General features: G+C 37.1%; 1 protein-coding gene across 1 annotated transcript in view; it reads left to right on the top strand.

The window, feature by feature from the left end:
- The window catches only part of NOX3 (NADPH oxidase 3), a gene marked incomplete at both ends in the record, with an annotated part of 39,698 nt that overhangs the window by 12,206 nt on the left and 10,874 nt on the right, over positions 1 to 16,618 (top strand). Inside the window, 5 exons of the mRNA XM_084284049.1 lie at positions 2,786 to 2,967; positions 5,745 to 5,874; positions 8,901 to 8,993; positions 10,151 to 10,404; positions 13,627 to 13,789. Coding sequence (XP_084140175.1) covers positions 2,786 to 2,967; positions 5,745 to 5,874; positions 8,901 to 8,993; positions 10,151 to 10,404; positions 13,627 to 13,789 — 822 coding nt within the window. The remainder of the gene's footprint in view (positions 1 to 2,785; positions 2,968 to 5,744; positions 5,875 to 8,900; positions 8,994 to 10,150; positions 10,405 to 13,626; positions 13,790 to 16,618) is intronic.

Genomic DNA, 16,618 nt, shown 5'->3' with positions numbered 1-16,618 from the left:
ACAGCTGGGAGGGAGGGTAAGGAGTGTCATGAATAGTAGACAATGAAACAAACCTGCAAGGAATTTAAAAAACTAAAGTAAACTATAAATATATAGAGCTAACACAACTTCTCTTTCTTTTTCTTTCTTCCTTCTTCTAGAAAAAGAAGTAAAAAACAAAGGAAATAACACCAATAGTACATAACACTTCTTTCATTGTTGTTACTTGCCTCTCCCCATGTGTTATCTTCCCAGTCTGGGGGTTGGTTCTACCCTATTACGTGTAGAGTGTAGCTGCCCAGGGAAAATAATAAGCAACATCCAGAGGCTTATTGTCTATGGGAAGCACTATATCCTATGCACTGGGAAGCTAGGGACAGTGTGTGCAAGACTGCAAATAAATGGGTGTGCTTGCTCTCAGCATGGGTGGAGATCTTTCTTAAAAGACTCATGAGGTAAAGAGGAACGCAGTCTTTCTGCAGTGCATAAGTGTAAAACATGCAAAAGTTGCTCTGCTTTTTTCCTTATTCCATTATACTGTACATCAGATGTTATCTGTTTCCTTGTGTACATTGCTGTATGCTGTATGCCCTGCCAAGAATCCCATATGTATTGCTTCTGTTCTTGAGGAAATTCCTGCATATCTAGCATATAGTGAAGGCTGTTTGAACATCCTGAACTGGGGGCCTTTCAATCAGAAACAAAGTGAGATGATGGCTGGACAACCATCAAAGGATTTCATAGTGCTTTTCAGTTACAAGGCATTTTGTCCTGTTTTTTCTCCAGTTTAGATAACGTGACTTCTACATCTTTCTAAACAAACAAATAAACAGTTCTTAAGTTTGAAGAAAAGGAAACAAATCAAGTCTCAAGAGTATGATGTCTTGATGTTAGTGCTGAGAAAATAGCCAAAGCAGAACCGTGAGCAAGGACAAAGCTGCCTAGTCTCTTAAATACTTGGTGCCCATTCTCACCACTTACACTTGAAATGTAAAACATAGGAGAGCTCACAGTACTGAATGGCAACCTACTGCCTTCCAGTACACATTTTTTTCTTCACTAAGTCTTCCCATGGTAATATTATTGATAGGTAGGCTTCTAATTAACATTAAGGTCCTAAGTACCCTTGAGAAGGAAAGCTAGCATTTTCTGAGATTCTTTTCCAGATTTTTCATAGCAATAGACTCCACAATTACTTTCTAATTTACAGCCTAGATTATACTCTAACCTCTAATGATTATATTTCTTTTATCTCACACTTCTGTCTTAGTACCTATACTCAGAATTAATAAATTATGAAGGAAAGCAAAGAAAAGATTTCTTCTAACTTCAGAGAAGAAGGTTCTGAGAACAACAATTCAGGTTTCTTTTTCTGTTCCATTTTAACCCTCCAGTGGTGATGTACTAAGTGTCTTTGACATTTTTCCTTGTTTCATCTCAACATTCAACTAGCCACTGTAGTGGAAATTTTCAAAATATCACCTAGATCAATCCTGTTAACATGTAGAAGAATCTGAATACACTCTTCACAGGCACCAATTTGAAAATGTGCTGTGTGCTGTCAAGTGTGAACATTTGAAAGAATGATTTTACTGTAAAAAGTGACTGTAAAAATGACATTGTGGAATTTTATCACCTCTAGTATTTCCATATCAGATGAGTGCACTTTGAAGCACAATATGTGTTATTTTTTTTTTTCTTAGGATATTAAGCTGTAGAACCAACTCACAATCCAGTAGGCATGCTCAATTCCCTCATTCTTTCACATCAGTCCCAGAAAAACAGATATATATATGCTTTGCAGGCCAAGTAGAGACTTAATTTACACTCTGCTGGCATATTTAGCTTGAGTCTCATGTTGTGTGTGAGATTTTTACTGCTGTTCTTCATGATTTGCACTTTCTGAGATCAGCATCTGACTGTTGTATTCAAAATACATCTTCATTCTCACTTCAGTTTATTTTGGGGGGTTTAGACAGATGTAACAGACTTGTGCTGATGTCTGTGAGTCATGAACAAAAAAGGAACCTGATGTAGCCCAGAATATTAATGTTTCAGTGCTGACAAGCAAAAAAATGTGAATATACATATAGGCATAAACATGTCTTTCAAAAAAAAAGTTAATATTATCCAATGACTGTACAGGTAAATGTAAGGAAAAAGTAAATGTAAGGAACAGGTAAATGTAAGGAACAAGTAAATGAGATATGCTGTTTAAGTAAATGAGAGCATGCCATTTTTATGCACCATTTCAGGGCTGCTAAAAACTCACAGTCTGAGATAAAAAGAACCACAGGAAAGCCCCACACTTTGCAGGTGTCTTAGCACCTCACTTTATCACCCTCACATGAATAGGACAGTTCGTAGTGTTGTTTTGGTTATTACATCTCTAGGCTTAATCTTCTCTTTTCTCTAATCTGTTTCCTTTTTTTTTTTTTTTTTTTTTTTTTTTCTGAGACACTTTTGCATAAGATAAATAGATAAAAGTACAACTGAGACTGCCTAATTTCCTCCTTTTAATTCTTGAAACAAATAAGTTGAAGCAAACATTTACACATCTGCTTGGGATAAACCCGAGTAGAAATAGAACAGGGGGACGTTTTTCCATGTTCTTCTACAGTGAAATTGAAGTTTGCCTTACCTGTGTATCTTTTCATGTTGTTGTCGTGGGTTTTTTTTCATATGCTGAAAATATATTGTAGAATTTGATTTCTTATGTAATAGTCACCTCAGTAACAATATTAACAGTGAAAATAGTAGTAACAACACCAACAATAGTAATAGTAATAATATATGCTCATTCTAGAACACAACAGGAGAGGTGCTGACCACCATAGCTGGAGTAACTGGAGTTGTGATAACTGTGGCTCTTGTTTTGATCATGACTTCATCCACAGAGCTCATCAGAAGATCGTGCTATGAGGTGTTCTGGTATACCCACCACCTCTTTGTGGTTTTCTATATTGGTTTAATAATCCATGGTATGGGGTAAGTATCTGCATGAGCATGGGGTATGTGTACACAGTTTGAGATGAAACACAATTCAAATCTTTCATTCTGCGCTTTTCTATTAACAAACTGATGGGATCTTTGCTTGGAGACAGATTGCAAAATGAAAACAATTTGAAATTAAAACACACCACTTTTCTGAGGACTTTTCTGTGCTTTAATTCTGTCAAACACTCTTCTGGCATCTACCTTTCTTATGACCTGCAGCTTATCAACGCATCAGCCTGAATGAACTTTTATCCCTGAGAATTGGGGCCTTCATGGGCTCAAATTAATAAGGAGTAGTCCTTATGCTCATAGCTCTTGAGAGGCACTTCCAAGAGAGTTTGTACAAACTTGCCAGGCTTTCAGCACTTCAGCTGCTCAGAGGTGAATGTTCCTGTGCACAACAATCTCTTTTGCATCCATAAATATAAAGTGATTCTGCCCCTCTTTCACTGTGGCAGAAGGAATCCCAAATTTCATCACTGCAGTAACAGTAGGCACTACACTATGAACCACGGTCGTTCTCCAGTCTTAAGCAACTCAAGGTTAGAACTAGCCCAGTCAGGTGGCTTTTATGGAGAGAAATGACTGCCGGGTCACTGGTGGTCTCCCACTCAGCATGGGAGAGAGGTCCATCCTGCTGGTACAGGGCTCCTGGTTCTCATGCTGAGGAACAGCATGTTGGGAGAGCCTCCCCAGGAAACTCAGGGGTTGATAAATCATGTGTACAGTGTGAGAGCAAGAAGACTGGTAATTAAAACATTTTCATCTTCTGTTTCCAGTTCCACTGACATCTTACCCTTCCTCTCCCTTGTGCACTTCCCCTCATTTCCCTTTTTTATTTCTCTGTAATAGCATTATTATGAATCTCCAGCAGTGCATCTACATTCTTGTAATTCAGATAGGGAGTGCCATTTTGAGGCAAATCTCATGTTCTTCTTCACTTACTATGTTTTGTTTCACATTATTGCACAACCTCAGACTGTAAAGTGTGGAGTGTTTGGGGATGAAACTATACCAACAGGCTTGTCTCTGTGGTCCAAGCACTGAGAAATGATCTGTTCATGTGACAGAACTAGACCTAGTCCAAAGTCTTTGGTAATGCTAAGACATGTACAGTGTAAGGCCTTCAACAAAAAGTGCTTTGTTCTATAGATTTTTTCCTGCTGACTGCCTAGTGTACACATGACCTCAAGCTCTTGTAATGCTTTTCAGATCTAAGGGCAGTGTCACCTGGTGTGATGACAATATGCTTTTATGTCCATTTCATAAAACATTCAGGTGGTATTGCCCAACTCCAAAGCACATGCAGATCATCACTCTTTGACACACAGGAATTTGTTAGCCCCCACCCAGTCTGTGCATGTCTACTTCCACGAGGTACATGGAGTCACCATGGGACAGGTAACAGACTGGTTCAGTGCTTTGAGGTCTGTTACTTTTCCCATCTTGCTACTTTTCCTTGTGATTTCCTTGTGATTGTGAAGTGTGAAGGCCACACTTAGTTTGGCCTTGAGGGTTTCTGACATTAGCCTAATTAATTAGTCCCAAGTTTCAGAGTCATGTATGCAAATACATGCTGTAAACTATATACTGGCCTGATTAAAAAACACCCCCCAGTTCTCACCTTTAAATCTTTAACAATCCAATTTCAAACAACTACAATGGACCCTTCAGAACTCTTTGGCATTATATGCTCCCTCTACCTAGCCAGCTGATTGACATTTCCCAGCAATAGATTTCCCTGAAAAGGGGACACTCATTTAGCAGCTCTGCTAACAGTATTAGATGAATCTGATGCTTGCACCAACTGGCGAGTGCACTGCAACGGAGCAGCTCCTGCTGCCCAAATACATCTCTAACACCACTTGATTTATGAAAAGTTGAGTCAAAAGTCAAGACTCAAGTCATCCAATCAAGATAAATTCATCCACTTCATATCTCTTCCTCCTTACCAGCTGACTGCACAAAAGCAACTGCTCACTTGAGCCTACCATCTTTTCTGTCCTTCCATTTGAACAGGTGGCAGATGATGACACTACTATGTTAAAGAAGGCAACACTTCTCGTCTCCTTGTCTTTTGTAAGACAAGTGAGCAGGACAGGATAGACTTGTAGAGTCAAAGTAAGTACAGGAAAATTCAGAGAAACTATATGAAACACACAGGGTTTCTCATAAAAATCTTCCTTCTCTATCCATAATCAACACCAGCTGAAACCTATTTAAACTGAACAGTCAAGATTGATATGTTTGGGAAAATTCACATCATTAACATTCTCTGAAGTAAAGAAGCTAGAATTTAATATGTTTAGAAAGCACACATCTAATTACGGTCCTCCAACTTTATTTGCAGCTTTTAAAAATGCATTTAGAAAGCAGCAAAGGAAAGAGAAGGTCTGTCACTATAAAATTTTATTGTTTTTCTAAACAATACCAGATGCTCATATATAGAGGGGGTCAAAGTGTCTGCTCCAAAGAACTTGGAAATCATTCTGATTTTGCCACGGAAAGTAAAACGTACATTCTCTGTGCAAGAACTCTCCACACTTCATTGACACTGATGTATACCAATATTTTAACATACTTCTTGCACTTGGTCAAAAAGTCATGGTAAACTTAAAGGAAATGTAAAGAGAAAAGAATAGACACAAAGCGTCCAGTTCTTGAACTTCAGTTTTCTTCATGTCTGCTTTCAGGTACTAGTACAAAACCTACAGATGCAGAGAAACATTGCAAAGAAGCATATTACTGATGAATATTTTTGTTTTAAGTCAGCTAATCCGAGGTCAGACATCCCAGAGTCTGCTGCTTCATAACGTCACTTACTGTAAAGATCACTACTTGGAATGGGAGAAAGTCACTCAGTGCCCTTTGCCGCAGTTTTCTGGCAAGAAACCTGTGGTAAGAGTGATGTTTGTCTTCTGTTTTTAACCTAATGTCCTTCCCTGAGAGGCTGTGTGTCTTAGATAGTGGGGGGCTGGAGTGTACAATACTAAAGACTGGCATTTAGTGTCATGTTTTGAGAGTAATTGCATATTTCTGCTCCACAACCTCTCCATGTGCACAGAGAAGATAGTGATCCCCACCTCCTATATACTTCCTATACAATCTGTACAGATAGGTAAAGATAAAGATGTGTAAAAATTAGGTGTTATTAATAATTATTATTATTTCTGCAACATTAGCTAGTTAGCCAACATTCCCTTTGAAGGGTATAGATTTCAGAATTGGATTATTTTTTATTTTTTATTTTTTTAGGACATTTAGTTTTTCTCGTTCAGCATCACAAATATCCTTGATGTGTTTATTGCATGAAAATAGCCTCCAAGTGAAAATCTTATAAGGGTAGAGATACAGAAAATACAATGAACAGGAGAGAGAGAGATTCAAATTAATATTATTATTATTTTAACTAGTAGTGTTTTAATATGAATAGTCTAAATACCAAGGAAGAGTAAGTTAGAGATAAAATTATGTCCTTGCTTTGGGGCACATACTTCCTGTTGCCCAGCCTTGATGTCTTAAGTTGGGAAGAATGAAACAATGAATTATGAAAGAGAAAGGCAAAAGACAGGAAAAATGGCCCACGGAAGGGTAGTTTTGCTGCAACAAGATTGCAAATCCACAGGGGGTAATTAAGTAGCAGACTTGTACAGTGTGTCAGATGTCTAGCATCTAAACAAAATCATTTAACATTTACAGCTCAAGATTTAGCTTGCTCATATGCAAGTTTTAGTTCTTTCTTCCAGAAAGAGAAAACATATGAAAGGAAATCTTAAAGTAAAGGAGAAAAATTAGCATTCAGTATCTTGCAGCTCTTTTAATGGCTGACATAGATTTTTCTTAAACTAAACTATTGTTAGCCACAACCCAACCTGCATATTAATGAGAAAATGAATGCCTCTCTAAAAATTTCAGCTACATGTCACCATAAAAATCAATACATGGCTATGCACTGTGAATACAGACAAGAACTTTCTTTCAACAGCATTCTTTGACATTCATTATCATAAAGCTTACTGGAGAGAACTTCTACTTCTCCATGCTAAACCCACTTTGCCACACTCTCCTGCATACCCAAGGCTGTACTTGCAAAGTTACGTTACTTTAAATGAATTGTGATGATACCATATGGCATATAGATTGTCTGTAAGAACAGTGCTTCGCTGGATGGGTGGTGTGCTATGGTGAGATCCATGCTAGGAATTGCAGTGGGCTCAAATCCATCCAAAGGCTCAGAAATGATGGCAGTACTGGCAGGGCAGGGGCAGATGTGGCTGAGCAGAGGGGGACAGCCTTGTGTACAGCTGGGATTGTGCAATGTGGTACCAGTGTGCACACCAAGGCTCCTGTGGGGGGCTAAGGCAGTAGAGTCCCTCTCTCAACAATCCCACCCTGCTCCATATCTCATATCTCTGGCCAGAAGCTGTATTGTTTAGCAGCTCACCCCTCCTGGTGGATGTCCTGTTGTTGGAAACCAGCCACAAGATATTTTGTATTGAATGCTCCATTGCACGGGAGAATGGCACATTTGAAATCTCAGCTGAACTCTCGCATGGGAGAGCCTGCAGCCTTAACATTCCTGTCACGTGCTTTTATTTACAGGTAGCACAAATTGAAGGGAGGAAAAACAGGTCTCATCATTATTGTGCCTTTATGTATGCTAATATATTCACGACATGTGTGATTACCCACTGTGCAGAGACACCTGTAGTATTTAGGGACAACGGATGTGTTGGCTTTCTGCTTTAACTCAGAATCTTCAGGCTTATGATGGTTTCTTCCCATTATTAAATCATGCAATGTTTATTTATTTAATTAATTTTCAAGACTTAACCTTGGGAAATTGCTACTCCATCCTCCAAGCATGTTCTAAGGAAGCCACATAATTTTATTGCTCACTTCTCATAAAAGATACTTTATAACCCGTTACACAGCTTGTGGAGCAAAGTCAAAGTTTTAGCAAGTTACTCTGGAAATTTTAAAAGCCACATGATTGTGGAGTCCTCAGATCACTAACATGAGTTATGCATGTAGCCAAACTGGAAATAAAACTGTATCTCCTAAAACAAACAAACAAACATTTTATTTTTATTTTTATTTTTATTTTTATTTTTATTTTTATTTTTATTTTTATTTTTATTTTTATTTTTATTTTTATTTTTATTTTATTTTATTTTAATTCTGAAGATTCAATTACATCTAATTATCTAGGCTGTCATGGTAAAATTCAGTAAAATCATCAGCTAGTAGCCTTGAATAGCCAATAGCCATTCTTGTGATCAGGATGTACAATCAGCAAGTACAAGTACAGCAATCCTCTGCAACAATTAAAGTACAACCATCTTAGTATCCTAGATAGAAAAAATATGTTTATGGATACAGAGACGACTAATGGATTAAATGGAAATACATTTTATTTCTCTAATTGCATATTTGGGACTGACTGTTTTCTCATGCAGCTTCAGAAAACACAGAGCTGACAATAAGAGGTACTCTTATCTGACCCTTCTGAAATATTTCAGACTTTGAGGAGCAACAAAACAGTGAGGCTATAATGGGTATCAATGTATGCATCTATACTTCTTCAGGTCCAATAATCTCTCTCTATATTTCCTAAATAGATTAGTCCTTTTGCCTTTTAGTAGGAATGGATTTTAAAGGACTCTTCTTGGCCAGAACACAGATAGATATTAGCACTGCTTTTAGAGTGTGCCTATGATGGAGTCCCATATGTCTGTTCTGTGAGAACGCCAGAATTGCTGCAGTAGCAACAGAAATACTCTCTTGAGAAAGGCAAATGAAAAATCACAGAAAAGAAAGCAAACACTTTCATTTTAGGCTATCTGCTGATTTAAACCAGAAATGCAAAACATTTTTGTAGAAGTTGAAATAAATGTTGTTTTTTAATATGCAACTTCCTGCAGGCTTGGAAGTGGGTTTTAAGTCCTGTGGTGTTGTATATCTGTGAAAGAATTGTTAGATTCTGGAGATTTCAACAGGAGGTGGTCATTACTAAGGTATGTAACGTAGCGTGCATGTCTGTGTAAAAAGAACATAATGCCAATGACTTCTTTTATCTTTTATAGATAACTTCTCTATATTATGACCTTATTTTTTACTTCCAGCTTCAGCAGCTCTTTCATCATTACTATGGTTTCAGCCAAGTATTGATTTTAGCATTTTTTGCATTTATTCCAATAACAAGTCCATGCGAATATTCCATATGGGACCAAGCCTGATTAATGAAATACCAGACTTATAAGGCTACACTAGTATATCACAAACCTCTGTGCTAAGGCTATCTCTTTTCAGTGAACTGAAGCACATCTTCCACTGCAGTAAATGGCAGAGAGGCTCTTGACTTTAGCACAAATCAGTATTTTCTTTAAAATCCGGAGTCTTCCAAGGAGATGAAGCGTTACATTATCTGTCAGCATAAATAGTCAAAGCATCATTAAAACTAGTACAACTGTGACAATTTATCCCAGTTCTAAATGCCTTTGTGTGCTGAGGCCCCATTTAATTCGTGGTAGAATGAATCAGGGATGTGACTGTTGGAGCAGCTGTGTCCGCACATATCAAGCCAGCGATCTGAAGCAGGCTTATCTTGTGCAAGGGGGAAAGCATCCAGGACAAGTCATGCCTCTGATTTCATAGGGTGGTTGTGATCTGAACATCTCAGAATGCCACGTGTGACATATAAAACTGTCTGCTTAACTGAGATTACCTCTTAATAAAAGTATTTTAGGATTGAACTCCACTGGGCTTGATTCTTCTTGCCAAACCAGCAATAATCCTACCCATACATACAAGTTAATTGTATTACATGAGAGTAAAATTGGAAAATTATTTTAGCCTGTCAAGGAGTACTTCTGTGTAGGCTCTACTAAGATGGAAAGTTGACAAAATGTTGCTTTATTACAGCCTTTAATCTGTCTCTTAGACTCACAAAGCAAGCTGCTGCATGTTTCATACTGCATCTGCTTGCACATTATTGGGCAGCAGCAGCACTACAACACAGAGATTAGGCCATTGCCTTCAAGACATTTAAAAATTTTTATTAACTCGTAGCTGAACTCAAGTAGAAATGATTAAATCTACAGCTGTAGCTTAATGGAAGCAAACTATTACTCTTCTCAAGGAAAACAAAGTCTTCCCTTTTATTATTGTTCAGGTGGTGACCCATTCTTCTGGAGTCCTTGAGCTTCACATGAAGAAGCATGGCTTTAAAATGGAAGCTGGTCAGTATATCTTTCTGCAGTGCTCATTGGTGTCATCGCTGGAGTGGCACCCCTTCACCCTCACCTCAGCTCCTGAGGAAGACTTCTTCAGTGTTCACATCAGGGTGGTTGGGGACTGGACTGCAGCCCTCTTCAAGGCCTTTGGAGCAGAGGAAAAAGCTTTCAAGGAGTTGTGGATGTTACCAAGGTTTGAATATCAAACAATACATTTTAAAATATTAATTTTATATTTTAAAATAAAATTTAACATTTTTAATTTCAATTAATTCTGTGGGTGTTCCCTATGGCACTGTATTAGATCATAGTTCTGGATCCAGAGATATGCCATTATGGTAATAAATAAATAAATAAATACAGCCATGAGCTTAGTCCAGTAGCTATCAAGAAGACCTGATGAATTGAAAGTCCATATTGATATCTATATCATTATTGCTATCATCTAAATCTTCACCACCTATATCTGTAGATATCCATTTTGATAGAGGGGTACTTGTGAACTAAATTAAAATAACCTTAGAAGGTATTGGCTAGATTTTTACTTGGATGCTTATGTTCTGGCACACATCACCTGTCATCCACATGTCAAGTTTACCTCTTTGGGTTACATAGATATTTGGTGGCTGCAGAAACCTCTGACTGAACCTTATTTCTTTCTAGCAGTCTCTCTCAACTCTGTCTCTGACGCCCAAATCCTGTCCTAATGTATAAAAGTTATTGACATTTATATTCTGTATGTGGCATCTTAATCCAAGTGAAATGTTGATCCTTCTTTGTTGCAAACAAAGGGATCTGCTGAAGTTAATGGAGCCATCCTGACTTACACCTGCTAAATATCTGGCTCTACATGTGATGGATTCAAACCATTTAGCTACTCGCAGCCATAGTGGAGTTTTTCACCACAGAAAACAGCCCAGCACAACAGAGGATCATTTCTATTGCAGGGGAATGTGTAGGGTCTGCCACTGAAGTGACTGCTTCTCCCCCTAAAAAAATTGCTTTTGATGAGGTGGTTCCAGTAAAACTAAACAGCAAAAGGCACTTGTTTAACCACATTTATATAATTTAGTGGGACTTGGATGCTAGTGAGCTTTCCCCTAAAAAGCTTATGGATGCCATTAAGCTCCAGAGGCAAAAAGACTGTGGGGGCAGAGAAGAAAGTCTAGCGTGGTCCTTGCATTATCAGTTAATAAGAATTAGAAATGAAAGTTGAGCCTTTGTTAAAGGCAACTGGAATGAGAATTATGCTATTTCAGCAGAACTGGAGCACAAATGGCCCAAAGTGATTGACAGCGAATGTAAGGGAGAAAGAGAAAAATGTTATCAAATGTTGCTGGCCATAATACAGCATTGAAATAAACAACACTGTCATATATAAAACCTCTTCCTTATAATCTTTTTAGGCTGCCTAATACCACAGTCCAGTTGCTTTCTTGAAATATATTAAAAAGATTATTTCAATAGTTAAGCTAGCAATAAAGCAAAAAACAAGTCTTTTTTACATTTTTCTATATCTAAAGATAAATACCAAACTGGTAGCTACAGTCAAAAATACCATTTTGCAGAAACCAAGCAGAAGACAAAAGACATTTAGCAACTGAATGATAAGGTAAGGTTCTAAAAACAAAGCATGCATACTGCAATTAATAAAGGAATACTAAAAGAAAATATACATGTATCCAAAATATATTTGTAATAGGAACAGCCTATATCCCTATTTTCTAGTCCTCTCTTGGCATACACAAATGAAATATATTTTTTGTTACTTTGTTTACTATCTTCCTACCTTCCAACACACTCTCTGGTTCAAATGAATGGGTTGTATAGTTCAGTTTCTCTTTCCCTGCCTTCTTGGAAATCTTTGTAAGCTAAGCTCTCCAGTTTCTGCACAGCAAGACATTCAAACCAATGATGGGATCTCTGTCACCTGGTGATTTAGGAACATACCTGTAAGGAATGATTTAGATATAATTCTGGTTTATAGCATACTGACAAATTAAATAATCTCTTGAAATTCCTTCCAGATCAATTTCTTCTCAATCTACTAACAATAATGAGAATTGCTACCAAGCCTACATTGAACTACGTAGAACATTTTGCATATATAACCTAAATCATTCCTGTTTTACAAGAAATGTTGAGTGTTCAAAAAGCACAGGGCTTGACAGTAATCTGAATAATGACATATATTAAAAATAATTTATTTTGTTTATATCTGAGGCCAGATTTTCAAAAGTTATCCCTGAGTTGCTGTTTCATTTGCTACTGCAATTGCAGAGCATTTGGAATACTGAAATTAAAACAAGCCATGTGACAAGTATGAATGAAAGGGAGAACATTTGCTAGGACTTCAAGTACATTTCAGGAAAACAACAATCAGGTTTCAGATCCGTTGTGTCCCTATATTGATGTGTACTGTTGCTTGGTGATCCTACTTTCCTTTCCTGTTAAAACACTTAATTGTCCCCATGTCTGCATATTTGTTCATACTGTTGAAACTGAACTTTTAAGATGATTTATGCAAGAAAGAGCACAAAACATCAGAAAATCGGAAAGAAGGAGAAAAGGCCATTTTTCTGAAGACTTGGTGTTAGATTGTGAAAAAATCTTCTAGAGCACTTACGTTATTTAAAGACAGACTAGACAGAGCACTCCAAAGCACAGTGTGTATTTACATTTCATGTTTCTAGAGGAAATAATCAGATTATTTAATAATCTTTTTCATCTCTAATGTTGATCAAAATGAATGTTTCAACATCAGCAACATTGATTATAGTGGCTAGCAATATAAATAAGTGTTTCTACTTACAAATTTCACCTCTATGTCAGATACTAAGTACAGTATTATTGCCAAAAATGAATTTCTGAAATATTAGTTGTTCTGAAAGAGCTGAGAAAATATTATTTTCCTTGCATATGATGACCTCTTTTTGTTTTCTCTTTTATTACTTTAATACATAAGGAGAACTTTTCAAAATGATTAATATAATCAGTTTGTCTTTACTTTGATATATACAATACAGAAAATAAAGCTCTAAAACAGGATGCTTTTCAGTAATTCATAATTAAATATGCAAATTCCTCAGCTAAATTTGGACATGCAATTATATGACTAATCACATTTCAGAAAGCCAGAAAATTGCAATTGCATGCTTAAATAGATGGCCAGGCCCCAAACCCACATGGGTGCTCTTTTTCTCTCATCTCAGAAAAAAACAGTTGCTTTGCTATTAAATGACACCCAATGAAAATTAAATGTGATTGTATGGGTTATTCACATGCCAACTTAGGCACATCATTCCTCTTTTATTTTAACAGAAGCTCAATTTTGAAAACATGTAGCCCAACACATTTTAACTTTTCTGTCACTTTATACTTTGCTGACCCCTGACTAAATGTTTCCTTGCTGTAGACTGGCTGTGGATGGACCATATGGATCTACAACCACAGATGTTTTTCACTACAGAGTGAGTGTGTGCATTGCAGCAGGGATAGGAGTCACACCATTTGCTTCTATTTTAAAATCCATTTGGTACAAGTGCTGCAATCCTAACGCAGTACTGGCGCTGCAGAAGGTAGGTGGGAAAGTTTAACACTCCATTAAAAAACTCCACAAATAAGCCAATTGTGCCAGGGCAGAGGGGCAATTCAGAGCTGGAGACTCACTTGTGTGCTATAACCTGCCCAGAGTCATATAACCTAACACAGTCATTCACTTTCCAGCTGCTTCAGGAGTCGTTGTGTGGTAAAGTCTACCAAATTCTCTGTCATTTCCTGAGGAATTAAGTAGCCCTAGTTGCAGTGTTTTTAGTAAAAGCTGAAGAATAAGATTTTCCATAGAAATTGGAGACAAATGCAAAATGTCTTTCATAACTAGACTGAAATAGAGAGAGCTAGAAGACAAGATTTTCTTATTTCCTATAAAACAAATCTTGCAGGGTTATTTCAGGGGGCTCTGATGACAACACTTGCTCCTTGTCCAGCCACAAGCTTCACGCGGGCCCTTGGGGTGCCTGTCCTTACCCAAAACTGCTTTCAGCAACCACCAGCTGCTTTTCTCACCTTGCAGAATCAGAGGGACATTAGCAGGCAAGAAGGAATGAAAAAAGGCATTTAAGCTCAGGATGAGATTCATATATCAAGATGCATATTGCTGCCTGTAAACCACTTTAATTATTCCATTGAAAAAATATACTGTGGGCTCTAAGTCATGGATGGCACCAATTAACGTAACAAACTCTTGATGGGAGAACTTGTTATACATCTTCTGCTAAAGAATAGTGTGGCTGCACACAAAGAAGACAGGTGAAGAAGAGAACAAGTGAGGCAGGTGAGGGATAAGAAGGTAACAGAGAAAAAAAATCAGCATTAAACATGTTCTTTGCTACCTACCATGGCAAGTGGTAACTTGCAGATCTTACAGCTTCCTTTAGCTCTTTTCTTCAATATAAAAGCTGAATCAGGAACTGTTCAACATTTCACTTTTAAGGACAGATGTTGAAATTGCATTGGAGTGGACAGATCTCTGAGAGGGTCAGTACATACGGAGCTGATTGTGGGGCCAAGGGGCTGATTTTTCTAAATGAAAGAGTGTTAAAGCTGGCATCTTAATGACAAGCTGCCACTGAGAAAGCGTCTGGGATTTTAGCAACTGAGGAGTTGAGGACAGGTTCAAATTGCCAGGGGGGATCTTTGAGGCAGAAAAAGTTGTGAGAAAGAAGGGAAATAAAAATGAAAATATGTGCTAGATGTGAAAAGTGTACTTGCAAATATTCCCATTGTACTAGAATGATTATTTCCAGTGGAAGGAGAGCTACATATATGCATAGATGTGTTACAAATGTATATTTCACATATTATATATGCAAACATTTAAAATTGTTATTATTATCATTGCTGTCATTGTCTTAAGGGGAAAAGAACTGAATTTAAATATACTTTGAGAGAATAGTATACCTCAGGGTGTTCATCCATAGCTCAGGGAGAATATTGGGTAAGTGAGTCTACAAGGAAAATTGTATGGTGCATTCTGCCACAGTTTTCATCTATAGAGTTCCGCTTTTTGAATTCCCATGAAATACAAAATTATAATGATTTCTATATGTCCTTTCCCTATGTCTTGTTTTCCTTATTGGTGCAGTGGGAATAGCAAAGCCTATTTTTCACAGGTGTTATAAGGCTAAACTTCATCACTGTTTGTAAAGTACTTTGAAAGCCTGGATGAAAGGTTCTGGGGAAAGTTCACAGCATTCCTAAAAAACAAACAAACAAACAAACAAACAAACAAAAACAGTCATATTGTAAAACAGTCATATTGTCGAGAACGATTATTTATCTCCCCTCCGTTGGTTAAAACCTTCCACTTGTGGTATAATTACAAATAATTTAATCTTCCTCAAAGTGTTCAGCACTCTCTGCCATGATGAGTACCATAGAAATATCTATTAAGGAAATAAATAAGAGGTTTTTCTTTTTTTAACAGCTTCATTTTGATTTGAGTACAGCTATCATTATGCTTATTGAACTAATATTTCTTAGTGTTGCCCACATACAGTTGAGATATAAATACTCATAGCTTCCATAATGTCTGCAGCTGTATAACTTAAAAAAAATAATTAAATAAATAAAACCCAGCAAATCAAAATGAGTACACATTTATCTAATTGATTCTTCACAATTAAGTAGCCTTAGAGCCTTCATTTGCCCATCATTCTTTGTGATGAGGAAGGGAACTGCTACTGGTTATGGCTGGAAAGTTTCTACTGGCTGTAGTTAAGCAAAAAAATATCTTTTTTTTTTCACATTAGTGATATAATTTTTCAGACCAAATGCTGTTGAAATTGATTAAATTGTACAGATACATCAGATGCAAATTTTAGCAAACATCTACTTTCTACTTTTACCCTACATAAGGACATAAGAAAGAGTCTCACCAAAGACCCATCTAGCTCTATGTCATTTCTCCAACAGTGGCTGTTTATGGGTGCCATGGGAAAAATGTACAGAATGAAAAATCATACAGTGATATTTCTTTGTTGTACACTTTCTTGCCTTTGAGCAACTTGCAGTTCCGTAATGACTTGTTACAAGAGCTGCCTCTCTGTGTTTAATAACCCTTAATAGATTTTTCTTCCATGACTTTTTCTAATTGCTTTTTAAACCCATGTAGACTTTTGACAACTATAGAATATCATGGCAGTAAGTTCAACAGCAGTCCAACTACTCATTGCTAAAATACCCTCTACCATATTCTTTGAGACTGACCGTACCTATCTGAGGTAACCTTCTTCTTTAAAGTACACCTCAGTCCATGAGTTCCTCAGTATAACATTTTGGCCTGAAAAACTGGGCTTACTTATCAAAGGTGACCTCAGCTGTCTTTGAGAGAAGTTTTGGCTTCTTGC

Source organism: Netta rufina (assembly GCF_964035555.1).
Source record: "Netta rufina genome assembly, chromosome: 3".
In the NCBI taxonomy this organism is placed as follows: Eukaryota; Metazoa; Chordata; class Aves; order Anseriformes; family Anatidae; genus Netta; species Netta rufina.
The sequence above is the reverse complement of the archived record's forward strand: the minus strand, read 5'-3'. Positions and strand labels throughout refer to the sequence as shown.